This window comes from Tetranychus urticae, chromosome 2 (genome assembly GCF_039701765.1).
Source record: "Tetranychus urticae isolate SD_2017Ah chromosome 2, NJAU_TeUrti_SD_1.0, whole genome shotgun sequence".
In the NCBI taxonomy this organism is placed as follows: domain Eukaryota; kingdom Metazoa; phylum Arthropoda; class Arachnida; order Trombidiformes; family Tetranychidae; genus Tetranychus; species Tetranychus urticae.
In genome coordinates, this window is record NC_142959.1 from 22,977,406 (window position 1) to 22,991,355 (window position 13,950).

The following is a 13,950-nucleotide window of genomic DNA, read 5'->3' on the forward strand; positions in this document are numbered from 1 at the left end:
TCAACCTCACAAATCACAACTAGTCGAGAGCTTTTTAGTAGAAAAGGGTATCACCCTTTGGGAGCACCCCCCTTATTCGCCTGATCTGAGCCCGATTATGAGTAGTCATATAAAGTCCTCTTTTGGCACGACTTGGTTTTTCTGGAACAGTCCGCTTCTGAACCAATGACACCGTATGACGATGTTAGTTTTTACAAAGAATAAATGAAACTTTTTTTAATGAAAATAAATAAGCTTTTAATGAAAAAATGAAAAAAATGAAAATGAAATTTATACAAACTTAGAGGCCTCGGCTTGTGTCTCTAAGCTCGATTATTCGTACTCGAGACTCGACCCAACGAGTATATCTCGCCTGAAATACTTCAGGAGGGAAACCAAAGGCGGCTTCACAGCGCAAATCAATGTAAGTTATGAACTGGTTCTTTTCGGCCAATTCATTCCTCACCTCCTCGACCTCAGCTCTCAGCTCCTTTGGATTGATCTTTGGGTGTCCAAAGCAACTATTTCTTTCAAAGCTTATGAGTCAAGCTATTATTACGAAGTCCTAAAGTTTGTCAGTATAATGAAACATATGTATTTGAATTTAACAAAGTATTGAAGTTAAAATTTAGTGAAAAATAGTAAGAGCGGATAAAAATGGTCCACTATAAATGTTTATCTCCAAAAAATAAAGAATTTTCGATTAAATACTGTTAAATTTAAATAAATATGGGCCACTTTATTGATAAGCTTTAAGGTCCATACCTTAGTAAATACAATGTAATATGTGCTTATTAATCTATTTCTTTACCTATAATAATTAATCAAAATTAGCGATCGAATCATGAAGCAAATTCTTTTGAAACCGAATTTCATAAGAACTTATCAATTTTAGGAAAGAATGCAAAACCGATTGTTTAGACCAATTCGTTGTTTCTAGATAACTTGATATCTTGGATACTTTGTGATACGTGTATAAATGCATATAAAAAGAGGTAAATCAATGGTTTTTAATACTTTATTTTCATTTGCAACTTGCGAATCAGTTAAAGTTTTGACTCAGTTCAGTTCAATTCCAACCTAAAAAATGCGATTCTTAATAATCTTGTCTCTCGTTTTATGCATTGGTAAGTTAATACATTTGTATAACCTAATTAACCTAATCCTCAGCTCTGATTGAACAAAAATTATTATCCAATTTGTCAGGTTTCGCTTATGCAGCCAGCGTTAACCGATCAAAGCGTGATATCCATGATGACATGGAAAGTAAGTTCAATTTATATTAATATATGAAGAGGCAACCTTTCAGATTCTAACAATTCTGGTTTACTTCAGAAATCATCAAAGATATAAAAAAGAAAGGTATTGACCATGTTGGTGGCGACATCAAAAAATTTGCTCATACCTTCAAGGGTAAGTACACCGTGATTCATAATCACCTGACGGCCCTTGATTGTTAATAACTTTAATCTGTATTAAGACTATTATTTTTTATTTTTATTATTATTTATGTTATTTTACATCATTAATTAACTTAGAGTAGATCCAATCGATCCAATTTCGCGTTTAATTGAGTTAAAATTCAGAAAAATCAAAATATGGGAATTTTTGTTTTAAACAACTTTTGACCCGATTTTCTCCTCTATTTATGAGCAGAATTTTCTGATTTTCAGTTAAATTGTAGAGTAACTATTCATCAGTCAGAATTAGCATCAATCGTTTTTCAAATTCTTTGTTAAAAAACTACAAAAATATCTTTTGAGACTGTAAAATGAGCAATTGTCAACTTTCAAAAACGACTCTGAAACATCATTGTTTCGAAAGGTAATCATTTCGAGCATATTGTCATTTAACAAGCAATCTTTGAACTACAATTAGGCACCGATTCGATCTTTATATGTTAACTAATAAAAAAGTTATTAGCAATTAAGCGCCGTCAGGTGATTGTGAATCACGGGGTAATAACAATTAGCTATCATAAAAGGTGTTTGCTAACTTTTGGATTACTCAACAGATCAAATAAAGTCATGGCATTGTCCAAACGTCTTTGAAATAATTAAAGCAATGGCTAGCAAAAAACGTGATAGAATTGCTAAAGTCTTGTTCGAAGCTGCTGTTTGTAAAGCAGTGAAATTTGCTTAACCTTTTCTGCTCAACCTTAAGATTCACCCAACTAAAGACTAATATATTATTCAAAATATATTTCAATTCTTGTGCAACCCATTTGAAAAGTTTATCCTTAAAATTCCATGAATAAAATCAAGATAATTGAATAAACAAGCGGACTCACGATCATAAATGATCCAAATTATTTTTGCGAACAAGATGTGGGTACAATAAATCTAATCAACATTTGAAAGATTATTTATTGAAAAAAACCGTTAAAAGACAAAACATTTAAACAACGTGAACTTGATCTGCAACAGAATAAAAACAATATTGAACATTATTTTGCGGCAAAAATGACGGATCTTAAAGTTCTTTTAACTGCGTAAGATACAATCAATCTATTATATATCAAGAAACCCTGAATTAAAGGGTTCCTAAGAATGAATGTTAATGAACATAAAATGAATTTTTTTAGCAAAATTGATTACTTAATCCATTTTTTGAAATTGCAATCTTTTTTAGACATTGCATACAACATTTTTAGAAGTTTTCAAAAATTTCGAGCCAATACTTTTTATTTTATTAATTCCAGAACGACTAACTACTTTTTTCGACAATTTCGCCCAACTTTTTTTAGAATCAGAGATATTCGATGCTAGATTTTTTACTTCGACCTTTTCAGCGCAACACAACACTCAGAACCTCTCAATAGAACGAGCCTTGCGCAAATTTTGACATTTTTCATCTTTTCTTACTAATTCGAGGCCATTTTCCGCAACCAGTAAAAATAAAGTAAAAATTAGCTTTGAGTAATGCACTATTTTTCCCATAGGTGAAATTCCTCTTTTTGAGAGTGAATCGCGTTTGGCCTTATTTAGCATGTTTACTTCACGAAATTAAGTCTAATTTTGGTATTTAATTAAACAGCAGAGTGCAGTCTTTCATTTTATAACTTTGTTTTTTTAATATCCTTGTTAAAAACCGTTAATTTTTGCATTTGAATCTATTAACACTTATTCTTAGGAACCCTTTATTGATTACAAAACTATTATTAGAATGAGAAATCAAACAATTTAATCTTTAGCTTTTGTAAAATAAGATTCATTTTGGAATGTTGAAACGTTTCTTTAAGCAACATTAAAATTTTCGTTCGAGCTAGGTTGGATGATTGTACGGGCATAAAATTGAATCCATTCGAACAAAAATGCTATTAGAAAAGGCCTCTCTGCATTTTTCTCTCAACCTCTATTCCATAAATCTCTCATGAATTTGAATTCTGAGGTGCGGTTTTCGATTTTTGGTGCATGGGGTTTGGTCAAAATTTCGAAACAAACATATTTAATATGTAATCTATAATTTACATCTGAAACAGTCGTTAATTATTTCCAATCGTCTAATTTATTTGATAATAATTTGCATTCAATTGATTGAATTTGCACACGCATTTTTTAGTGATCTATTTTCATTAACTTTCTTATTAACTTTGCCATTCTTGACTCAATTTCTGGCCTGAAGTGTCTTATGAAACCTGTAAGAAAAACAAATTTAGCACCGAATAATAAGCCAAACATGATTCAATATAAATTGATGTACCTGAACTGGCCATGCAAAGGCTTGCATAGGCAGAATTTATCAAAATTGTATTCTTCGAAACATGTCACCTAATTTTGGTTCATACCTGATAAACGTGATAACTGTTTACACAAAATGAAAGACAATTGACTTGTTTTATTCTATCATGATTGAATCTTTCTGTTTATTCAGTAATAATCGAAGTAATCAAAAGATTTAATCATTTAATCAGTAAAGTCAGAGTTAATTTGAACAACATAATACATATTCGAAGGTTGAAGTATTAGGAATAATAGAGGAGAATCGAATGAATTGTCAATTTTTCTGTAGTTAACAGGTTGGATGTAATAATTTATTTTTAATTCATTAATCTAATCCATTTTCGAAATATTATTTGCTTCTCGAGATAAGCATGAGAATGTATCTGGAAATGCATGGGGTCGTGTGTATCGATTTAATGATTAGATCTAACATGACAAAGTAAATTTAAGGTGACATTGAAGTTTGAAAATCTGATACAATGATCTATTTTCATCTGCCACTCCTCAAAACTGGCCAATTTCTCGATAAGTCATCACACAGATACAACTTTACTGTTTCTCTAAAAATTGTGACGCACACAAATTCATCTTTGTTACTATGGAACAATATAATCAATATTATACATGATTATTCATAAAAGAACATTTCTCGATTTTTTCTTGGGTCGTCTGGGTTAAGTACTGTAGGATGCGACTTGAAAGGTGCCTAAAACCCAACTGAATCACATAAAAGCTGAATGATAAGACTTGCAAAGAACTTATTACACGCTTAAGCCAAACTAATGACTGAATCAGCTTTAAACATTTAAAAATTAATGCTTTCTGTTGATTGATCAATGTTTTTCTATCAATTATCATCTATTTATCAGAAAGATGGTTAAAAAGGGAAGTGAGTATGTTAATTTGCCTTTCTGATAATAATTTGATGTTTGATATTAATTAATTAATCTCATCAAATCTGATCAAGATTATAAGTTATGAATTCACAGAAAAGGCTAAAATACGTATGAATTTGAGAGGGAGAAGAGTGACGATATTCAATGGAAATGAAGAGTATAAAAGCTATTCCATAACTGCAACACTTTACGAGTTTAATTTCAAATCTGTTTGCTATATTACATTTCAATTTCCTCTAAAATGTATCTCAAAACCCATATTTTTATTCTGGTTTCGGTCTTTATGGTCAGCCTAATCACACCTTCTACTGGTTCTGATGGTAATCAAAATTGTATCAACTGTGTTGGCTGTACAAATTGTGCAAACTGCATAAATTGTACGAATTGCCATAATTGTGCCAATTGTAACGATTGTACGAACTGTAAAGATTGTAGGAACTGTGACAATTGCAGAGACTGTCAAAGATGTGCCGATTGTACAAAATGTCAAGGCTGTGACGATACAGTAGGTAGTAAAAAATGTAGAGATTGTTCTGACTGTTCAAATTGTCGAGATTGTATCAATTGTTCAAGATGTAGAAACTGTGAAAGTTGTACCGATTGTCAAAGATGTGCCAACTGTGCCAATTGTCTGAGATGTTCAGATTGTAGAGATTGTACCCGATGTACAGATAGTCAAAGATGTGCTGATCGTACAGATTGTAAAAATTGTCAATGTTGAATTCCGGTATCGATAAAAACCCTGTTTGAACCCTAAAAAGGTTTGTAATTTAAAAACAGTTCCTGGTGCGACCAGAGAAATGACAACTCTTCTTATGTGCTTTTCTCTCATCTTCCAGTTATGGAATTGCCAGTTCAACAAATGTGCAAGGCGAGGAAGTTGAAAAGCTTTACACATTGGCCGATGTTATGTTAATCAATGTCTCCTAGTCCTTTGACCCTTTCGATTGATATTGGATGATCCATATTTTTATTTACCGTATGTTAATCAACCATCCCTTTTGAAAAACAGTTTTTTAGATTTACTTTCATTTTTTAAACCAAATCTTTGTTATTCCACTTTCTAAAAATGATATTATTTAATATTTAATGCTAATTATAATCAAAACCTTCAATGTATTCTTATCTCGCCAACGATAGAGTAAAAAATAAAACGATTCTTTAGTAACCGACTATCATTTTAAGTTATGTTATTTTGTCTAATATTTTCAATTTATCAATATCATCTCATTTAGGACAAAATTTGGTTTTTCTGGGAAAATTAAAAAGGCTCAGCTGGGAAAGGAGGCTTCAGTCTTGGTTTGCTTTGTTTCCTTCAATTTACCTGATCTTTTTGATTCCGTCAATCATTCAATGATACCTTTTGAGGATTTATGGTGCTGCATTAGCATTTGTTGATAAACATGGAGCTAATTTATTTTGCGTACATGTTTACAAAAATTTAGTCAGTTCACTTTTAACTAATAATTTAGATTAATTGAAAGATGTATTTTCACCAAAGGAGTCAAAGTAATGCGAAGCTAATTATATAGTAAAACCAGGCCAATATCGAGAGATAATCACAGAGCTTAAATTGATTGCTGATGTTGCTTAGATTTACATTAAATTCAACTAATAGCTAACAATGTTGCTGATGTCGAAAATTGTCATTTCCATTGTTCTGGATATTATTTAGTATCCGAGATGAACAGATTGCTATTTAAAATGAGTCTAGAAAAAACCATTGTAATGTGTAAGGTCGTTTGTACTGATTTAAGTGATTGACATCATAGTGTTAAAGTGAATTTAAGGTGACATTGAAGCTGGCAAATCTGGTGGCATAATATACTTCCATCTGCCACTTTTATCTCATGTTTTTCGGAGATGCTGTAAAATTTGTTTGTTATCCAAACAACGAATTAATTGATCCATTGCTTTTAATCAACCAATGGTCATCTATTGAAAAAATCATCTGAAAAGAGTGATGGATATGAGAATGTTAAAATTTGCCAAAATTGCAACGAATGCACGGATTGTAATCATTGTCAATGTTGAACTCCGCTATGGATACAAATTGTTGGACCCTAAAGAGATTTGTAATTTAAAAGCAACAGAAAGTTCCTGGTGCGAATGAAAACTCTTCTTCTCATTTGCCAGATATGGAATTGCTTCTGAAGCAAACATGTTAAAAGTAAAATTGCATTCTGAATTCATTGATAAGCTCAAAATAAGTTGATAAATGCAGTTCTAAATAAATTTTCGCATCCGAGATCAATGTATTGCATCGAAAATTTATCTGGTGTTTACCGATTTAAGTGATTGAAGCCTTCATGATAGAGTGAATTTAAGGCGTAATTTGAGCTGGAAAATCTGATGAGATGATTTATTTTCATATGCCACTCATCAAAAAACTAGTCAATTTTGCGATAAATCATGCTTTTCGCAGATGAAACAAAATTTCATTGTTATTCAAACAAACAAATTGATTATCAACTAGCAACCGATGTTCATCTATTTGCGAAAATCGTCTAGCAAGTGAGGTAAACGTCATTATATTAATTTGCTTTTCTCTGATCATAACATGTTCGATGCGATATTAGTTCTTGAATCAAGATTATGAAAAAAAGCTGACAAGGCTAACGAAATAATTATGAAGTAGTAAACAGAATGAGAGGGAGAAGAATGACGATAATTGATGGAGCTAAAGGGTATAAAAGCTATTCCATAACAGCAACACTTTACGAGTTTAATTTCAATTTTGTTTGATAAATATTTCTCATTACATTACATTTCAACTTCCCTCTAAAATGTATCTTAAAACCCATTTCTTTATTCTAGCATCGCTCTTTATGGTCAGCCTGATCACACCTTCTACTGGTTCTACTGATTCTGATGGCAATACAAACTGTGTGAATTGTACTGGTTGTACAAACTGCTCCAACTGTATCAATTGTACAAATTGTCATGGTTGTGAAAGCTGCTCCGACTCTACGAATTGTCGCAATTCTAGAAACTGTGCAAGTTGCACAGATTGTTCAGATTGTAAAAACTGTGCCAGTTGTACAGCTTCTAAAAATTGTAACGATTGCAGAAGCTGTACAAGCTGCACAAATTGTTCAAACTGTGCAAATTGTACGAACAGCAGAAATTGTTCAGATTGTACGAACTGTACAAAATGTACAGATTGCCAAAGATGTACTAATTGTACAAATGTTAAAAATTCTGCAAATTGTTTAAACCGTACAGATTGTACAAACTGTCAATGTTGAATTCCGGTATGGATTGTCCAACATAAAAATGTTTTAATTTAAAAGCAGCTGAAAGTGAGGATAACTCTTCTTATATTCCAGATATGAAATGCCGGTCCAAAAAATGTCCAAGGAGAGCAAGTTAAAAGGCTTGACGTATTACCCCAATGATATGTTCATCAATGTCTACGTATCCTTTGATCCTTTGTTAATATTGGATTATCCATATTTCCCATTTACTAAAGGGTGTTAAGTTTAATTTTGCTCAGTTATCTTACCTTGATAATGGAGATGGCAAAGATAAAGATGAAAAGAATGTATAAAGAGACAAGATGATGAACTTTTCTGAAAGACCAGTGGATGAACAATATCTTTTCATCTTTATCTTTGCCATCTCCATTATCAAGGTAAGATAACTGAGCAAAATTAAACTTAACACCCTTTATAAGGTAATCAACCAGTTTTCTAGACTTGAGATTGATAATTTCATAAAAAAATCATCATTTGCTACTTTTAAAAAATGAGATTTTCTGTTAATTAATAATTATAATCACGCATCTTGTATTGACTATCAACATATCTTACCAATAAAAGTACGGAAAAATTAAACGATTCCTACCAATTTTACCTTAGTAAAATTTCATTCATTTTGGATCAATATTTCATGTGGAAAAGTGACCTTTTTCACCGATCAAAATCGATTTTTTCGATTTTTTTATTTTTGAAGTCACTTTTACCATGAAATATTAATCCGAAATAAATAAAAGTTTCTGACATTATGGCTAATCTAATTGGCTTTCATTTGCTCCTAATATTAATGTTTAATTAAAATTAATTTGTTAATTAGAGTGATTTAAAGTTGGTACCATTTGCATTGCTCACACACTAAATGGCTTGAAAATTTACTGCGAAAAATTTACACCGCTCACTTTGAGCGTTTACTAAATAGGACTGAGTGCAAATTTTTTAATCTGACTTAACACAAACTCTTATCCATCATTAATAATTGATTTAAAACTAAATTTATTTAATTAAACTTAGTAATTATCTAAATATTTGAGTTTAAATCTTGTGCCATTTTTTAGTTATCACCCCTTAACCTTAAAAGTTGCATGCAGCTCCAAATCATTGTTTGTTTATTTATGACGATCACTACAGTAGTTGAGAAGCGAGCTGAAACAAGTCGAAGTCTACAGTTGTATGAGTACTTCCTGGCAAATCTTGATTACACTTGATGGTAAATTTATTATTGGTTTCTTTCAACTTGGCTCCAGTAATTTTAAGTCTTCCCAAAGAAGAAAATCAGTCACCAGATTTTCGAGCAACCGTGTTCCATTGCTAATCGATTTAATAGTACGCAATTTATAATCGACAACTTTATCGATATTAATATCAATTACTATCGATTACTGCTATTTCAAAAGCTAAACCCAAAAATGTCAGTTTTGTTAAAAACTTTAACTCCTATTGAATTCAATTCACTGTTTATACTATTTATCTTCATTTCAAATTATTGTATTGCGATTCCTGGTCTTTGGATTCACTAACCAACTCAGATTAAATTCAAAATACACAAGATTCTTTTCTAATTTCAAGATAATTCAAGACGTCACATTGTGCGACTCATGCCACGTAATTTTCATTCATATCTTATGAACGTGATAACTGTTACAAAAAAACAATTGTTTTACTACGACTCTAATTTTTGAACGTTGAACGTCCAGGCCTAATATAATGTCTATCTCTTCTGAACAGAGATCTAGACTTTAAGAACTTCTACTTTCAAGTAATTGATCATTTGTATTTTATAAACCAATGCTCATCGATTGACCTAAAAAAGGAAGTAAACGTAAGAGTGTTGATTTGCTTTCTCTAATCGTAACATGTTTATTCGATATTAATCCATGAATCTGAAATGTGATAAATCTGATCAAGATTACAAACAATTAACAGACAAGGCTGATGAAATGAGCAAAAGTAATAAACAAGATGAGAGGGAGAAAATAAGTAAATATATTTGATGGTGATAATGCATCCCATGAAGGGTATAAAAGATGAATATTTATTCCATAACAGCAAGACATTACAAGTGTAATCCATTCAAATTTGCTTTTTCATCTTTATTCATTTAGTTTGACCAAAATTGAGAATAATCATGACTCCAGTTGATTCTTATGGTAATACAAATTGCAAAAATTGTGTCAATTGTACAGACTGTGCAGACTGTCAAGATTGTGAAAATTGTGCTAATTGTACTGGTTCTAAAAACTGTACGAACTGTGTAAATTGTTCAAATTGTGATGATTGTGCGAACTGTTCAGGTTCTAAAAATTGTTCACATTGTGATAATTGTACCCGATGTAACGATTGTGAAAAATGTAACACTCGTAAAGATTGTGCACATCGTACAAGTTTGACTGATTGTCAATGTTGAGTTCTGATATCGATACAAAGGCGTGTTTGAATAGCAGCGAAAAATTTCTGGTGCGACCGGAGAAATGAGAACTTTTCTTGTTATCTTCCAGATATGAAACTGCCGGTTCAAGAAGTGTCCAAGAAGAGCAAGTTAAAAAGCTTGACGTATCGGCCAATTTTATGTTCATCAATGTCTTGAAATCATCTTACTCTACTTGTATCAACTCTGTATCGTCAATGTAAATCAACCATCTCTTCCGAGAAACCGAGTTTTTTAGATTTTACTTTGATTTTTTTCAGCCAAATCTTCATTTTTAAAACACTTGTTAAATAAGGATAATATGAATATTAAATGTTAATTATGTATTGTAATTATCCTGCCAAAATAAAACGATTCCTATTTACCTCACAGCCAACTGTTTCCATTGTTTTAATCTTATTCACCTCCTTTTCAAGATATTTATCTGTCGAGTCGTAGAGTCTGTTGATAATGATCTCTGATCTTTGACCTTTTCCATCAAGCTATTTACAAGGTATTTGAAGAGATTTTCTGATTTTCGAAGAAATGGAATGTTGGACAATAATAACTGGGCAAGTGTAATAGTAAGAGAAATTAGTAATTGCATTGACAAAGGTGACAAATTTTCTTAGTTTTTATGAGCCTTCTGTTTTCTTCTGAATGAAAAAGACGAACGTGAAAAAGTACATTCCAAAAATAAGAAACTTCTTCTCGCTTCAGGAGGCCAGAACGTAGGAGTAGAAAATCATTTCCAAAAAGTTGGGAATTTATTATTAGTCTGAGCGAAGCAAACACCATGATTCTACAAAAAAATCTAATCTTTCGACGATTGCGGCCAACCCATAAAACCGATTTCAACGAAATTTGGTACAAAAATATAACATAAGATATGACCGATAAAGTTCATTACCAAATAAATCTCGCTTTGTAAAGGGTGTATTGTTTAAGAGTGAAATTATGTGAGCAAAAGAGTAACATTTACTTACCTGATTGTGGTGATTATGACGATAAATATGTTGATAAGATGAAGATAAAAGTGAAAATGGACAATGATGAAAAATGCATCATATTTATCAACATCTTTATCATCATAATCACCACAATCAGGTGAATAAATTTTTCTCTTTTTGCTCCCAAAATTTCACTCTTAAACAATACACCCTTTATTTCAAACAATGTGTTTTTAACAGTAACAATTTATTTGTTATAATCATTATGATGGTCGAAAATCAAAATAATATGTCTAGCCATCGGACAGTGCCCGGAAACAGATTGGTGACAAACGTTGTAGGTCATACTTTATGAGTACGCATTGCAGAACGCAGTAATGAAAATTTTATTCGAAGGATGGAATATAAGTGTAAAGGATTTTGACTATTTTTTTGCTGATATTCGCTAATAAAAACCTAAGAATGATTAAAATTCTTTTGTCTAATTATTTCAGGCTTAAAAACCGAGCGAAGCTAAAATTTTCGGACATTCGTCAAATTGCAGCTCATGTGTTTGCTTTCAAATAAAGTTCATCTGTTTATCCGAAAAAATTGTTCGGAAAAAAAGGAAAGTAAACCTAATGTTAATTTGCTTTTCTCTGATCATAACATGTTTACGCGATATTATTTCCTGAATCCGATAGTAAATCTGATCAAGACTCAAGATTCGCAGACAAGGCAGAAGAAATGGGGAATAAACAAGATGAGAGGAAGAAAATAAGGAGAAATATTTGATGATGATGAAGTGTATAAAAGTGATCCCATAACAAAAATACTTTATAAGTGTAATTGCGCTTAGTATATTTCAGTATATCACAGTCCGATTTTTTTTCTCCAAAATGTATGTTAAGCCTATTCTTTGGTTATATAATCGGTCTTTATGGTCAGCCTAATTGCGCCTTCTGCTGGTTCTGATGGCAATACAAACTGTGTAAATTGTCATGATTGTGCAAATTGTACAAATAGTACTGATTGTCAACGATGTGCCGATGGTGAAAATTGTGTAAGATGTTCAGATTGTGCCGATCGTACAGATTGTAGAAATGTTGTTTCAATTGTGCAAATCGAACATGTCTAACGAATTGTCAATGTTGAATTCTGGTGTCGGGGCAAAGTTTTGTGATTGAAGATCAGTAATAAGTTACAACAACAGTAGCAACAACCAGAGAAAGCGCTTCTTCTTGGCTACCAGATATGGGATTGCCGGTGCAATAAATGTCCAGGTTCAAGTTAAAATTTTGACGGTTTGACCAATGGTGTGTTCATCAATGAGTCCTAATCCTTTGAACCTCTCGATGGATCATCCAATATTGACTCTTTGGTATCTATTGGCTCCATATTTCACACTTACCGTATGAATTGACCGGTGATGGATGATTACAAGCAACAAGCATACAAATAATGCGGGGAAAAAACAAAAACAACATTGGATAATTCAATCATTTTTAAAACAAGATATCATAAATGCTCTAGATAGCAATAATGCTCCTAAAGCGGATAAATGGTCTTTTAAGGCCACTTTTCTCGTTTTCCATTGAGAATAAACTCGCCTATTGAATTTCGAATGATCTTCGACTTTATCCAAAGCAGCTATTCCCTTCAAATCTAGTTATTACCGATTATCATAGGTATAGCAAATATTATGTGTTCATTCATCAATTTCTTTACCTATAATAATTAATCAAAATTAGAGATCGAATCATGAATCAAATTCTTTCGAAACCAAATTTCATAAGAACTTATCGATTTTAGGAAAGAATGCAAAACCGATTGCTTAGACCGATTCGTTGTTTCTAGATATCTTGATATCTTGGATACTTTGTGATACGTGTATAAATGCATATAAAAAGAGGTTAATCAATGGTTTTTAATACTTTATTTTCATTTCCAACTTTTGATTCAGTTCAGTTCAACTCCAACCAACGAAATGCGATTCTTAATAATCGTGTCTCTCGCTTTATGCATTGGTAAGTTAATACATTTGTATAACCTAATAAACCTAATCCTCAACTCTAATTGAACAAAAATTATTATCCAATTTGTCAGGTTTTGCTTATGCAGCCAGCGTTAACCGATCAAAGCGTGATATCAAAGATGATATGGAAAGTAAGTCCAATTTTTATTAAAATATTGATGAAGAGGCAACCTTTCAGATACTAACAATTCTGGTTTACTACAGGAATCATCAAAGATATAAAAAAGAAAGGTATTGACCATGTTGGTGACGACATCAAAAAATTTGCTCATACCTTCAAGGGTAAGTAATAACAATTAGTTATCATAAAAGGTGTTTACTAACTTTTTAATTACTCAACAGATCAACTAAAGTCATGGCATTGTCCAAACATCTTTGATATACTTAATGCATTGGCTAGTAAAAAAAAATCTAAAATTGCTAAAGTCTTGTTCGAAGCTGCTGTTTGTAAAGCACTGCATTTGTAACTAAAGACTAATATATTATTCAAAATATATTTCAATTCTTGTACGACCCATTTGAAATGTTTATCCTTAAAATTCCATGAATAAAATCTTTATAATTGAATAAACAACTGACTCACGATCATAAATGATCCAAATTATTTTAACTGACAAGTTGATAGTAAAATAAATCAACATTTAAAGGACTCGAACCGATGTAAACCGTTAAAATGACAAAAGATTTAAATTTAAATAAAATGAAATTGAAGTTTGAAAGCGATTTCA

At 31.5% G+C, this 13,950-nt stretch overlaps 3 protein-coding genes and 1 long non-coding RNA gene across 4 annotated transcripts; all 4 read left to right on the forward strand.

Moving 5' to 3' along the window:
• The first annotated feature begins 957 nt into the window (after positions 1–957).
• LOC107367430 (uncharacterized) lies at positions 958–2,262 on the forward strand. The gene is made up of 4 exons (XM_015935132.3): positions 958–1,106; positions 1,186–1,245; positions 1,315–1,392; positions 1,994–2,262. Exons 1-4 carry the CDS (start codon positions 1,067–1,069, stop codon positions 2,119–2,121), a joined length of 306 nt encoding a protein of 101 aa, XP_015790618.1. The 5' UTR covers positions 958–1,066; the 3' UTR covers positions 2,122–2,262.
• Positions 2,263–2,441: 179 nt separating this feature from the next.
• LOC107370523 (fructose-1,6-bisphosphatase 1-like) lies at positions 2,442–12,610 on the forward strand. The gene is made up of 4 exons (XM_089267427.1): positions 2,442–2,470; positions 5,437–5,476; positions 10,387–10,478; positions 12,529–12,610. The coding sequence occupies exons 1-4, from the start codon at positions 2,442–2,444 to the stop codon at positions 12,608–12,610; spliced, it is 243 nt and encodes an 80-aa protein (XP_089123553.1).
• On the forward strand, positions 7,078–8,433 carry LOC149094145 (uncharacterized). Its single transcript, XR_016198255.1, has 2 exons — positions 7,078–7,851; positions 7,927–8,433. It is a non-coding gene; the product is annotated as an uncharacterized LOC149094145 (long non-coding RNA).
• A 342-nt stretch (positions 12,611–12,952) lies between the features above and the next one.
• On the forward strand, positions 12,953–13,796 carry LOC107367431 (uncharacterized). Its single transcript, XM_025161974.2, has 4 exons — positions 12,953–13,214; positions 13,294–13,353; positions 13,427–13,504; positions 13,565–13,796. The coding sequence occupies exons 1-4, from the start codon at positions 13,175–13,177 to the stop codon at positions 13,687–13,689; spliced, it is 303 nt and encodes a 100-aa protein (XP_025017742.1). The 5' UTR covers positions 12,953–13,174; the 3' UTR covers positions 13,690–13,796.
• The last annotated feature ends 154 nt before the right edge of the window (positions 13,797–13,950 follow it).

Coding starts and splice junctions, on each gene's coding strand:
- LOC107367430 (XM_015935132.3), top strand. CDS start 1,067: ATGCGATTCTTAATAATCTTGTCTCTCGTTTTATGCATTG. Junction 1,246..1,314: donor TATCCATGATGACATGGAAA/GTAAGTTCAATT, acceptor GGTTTACTTCAG/AAATCATCAAAGATATAAAA. Junction 1,393..1,993: donor ATTTGCTCATACCTTCAAGG/GTAAGTACACCG, acceptor ATTACTCAACAG/ATCAAATAAAGTCATGGCAT.
- LOC107370523 (XM_089267427.1), top strand. CDS start 2,442: ATGACGGATCTTAAAGTTCTTTTAACTGC. Junction 2,471..5,436: donor CTTAAAGTTCTTTTAACTGC/GTAAGATACAAT, acceptor CTCATCTTCCAG/TTATGGAATTGCCAGTTCAA. Junction 5,477..10,386: donor CAAATGTGCAAGGCGAGGAA/GTTGAAAAGCTT, acceptor GTCCAAGAAGAG/CAAGTTAAAAAGCTTGACGT.
- LOC107367431 (XM_025161974.2), top strand. CDS start 13,175: ATGCGATTCTTAATAATCGTGTCTCTCGCTTTATGCATTG. Junction 13,215..13,293: donor GTCTCTCGCTTTATGCATTG/GTAAGTTAATAC, acceptor CCAATTTGTCAG/GTTTTGCTTATGCAGCCAGC. Junction 13,505..13,564: donor ATTTGCTCATACCTTCAAGG/GTAAGTAATAAC, acceptor ATTACTCAACAG/ATCAACTAAAGTCATGGCAT.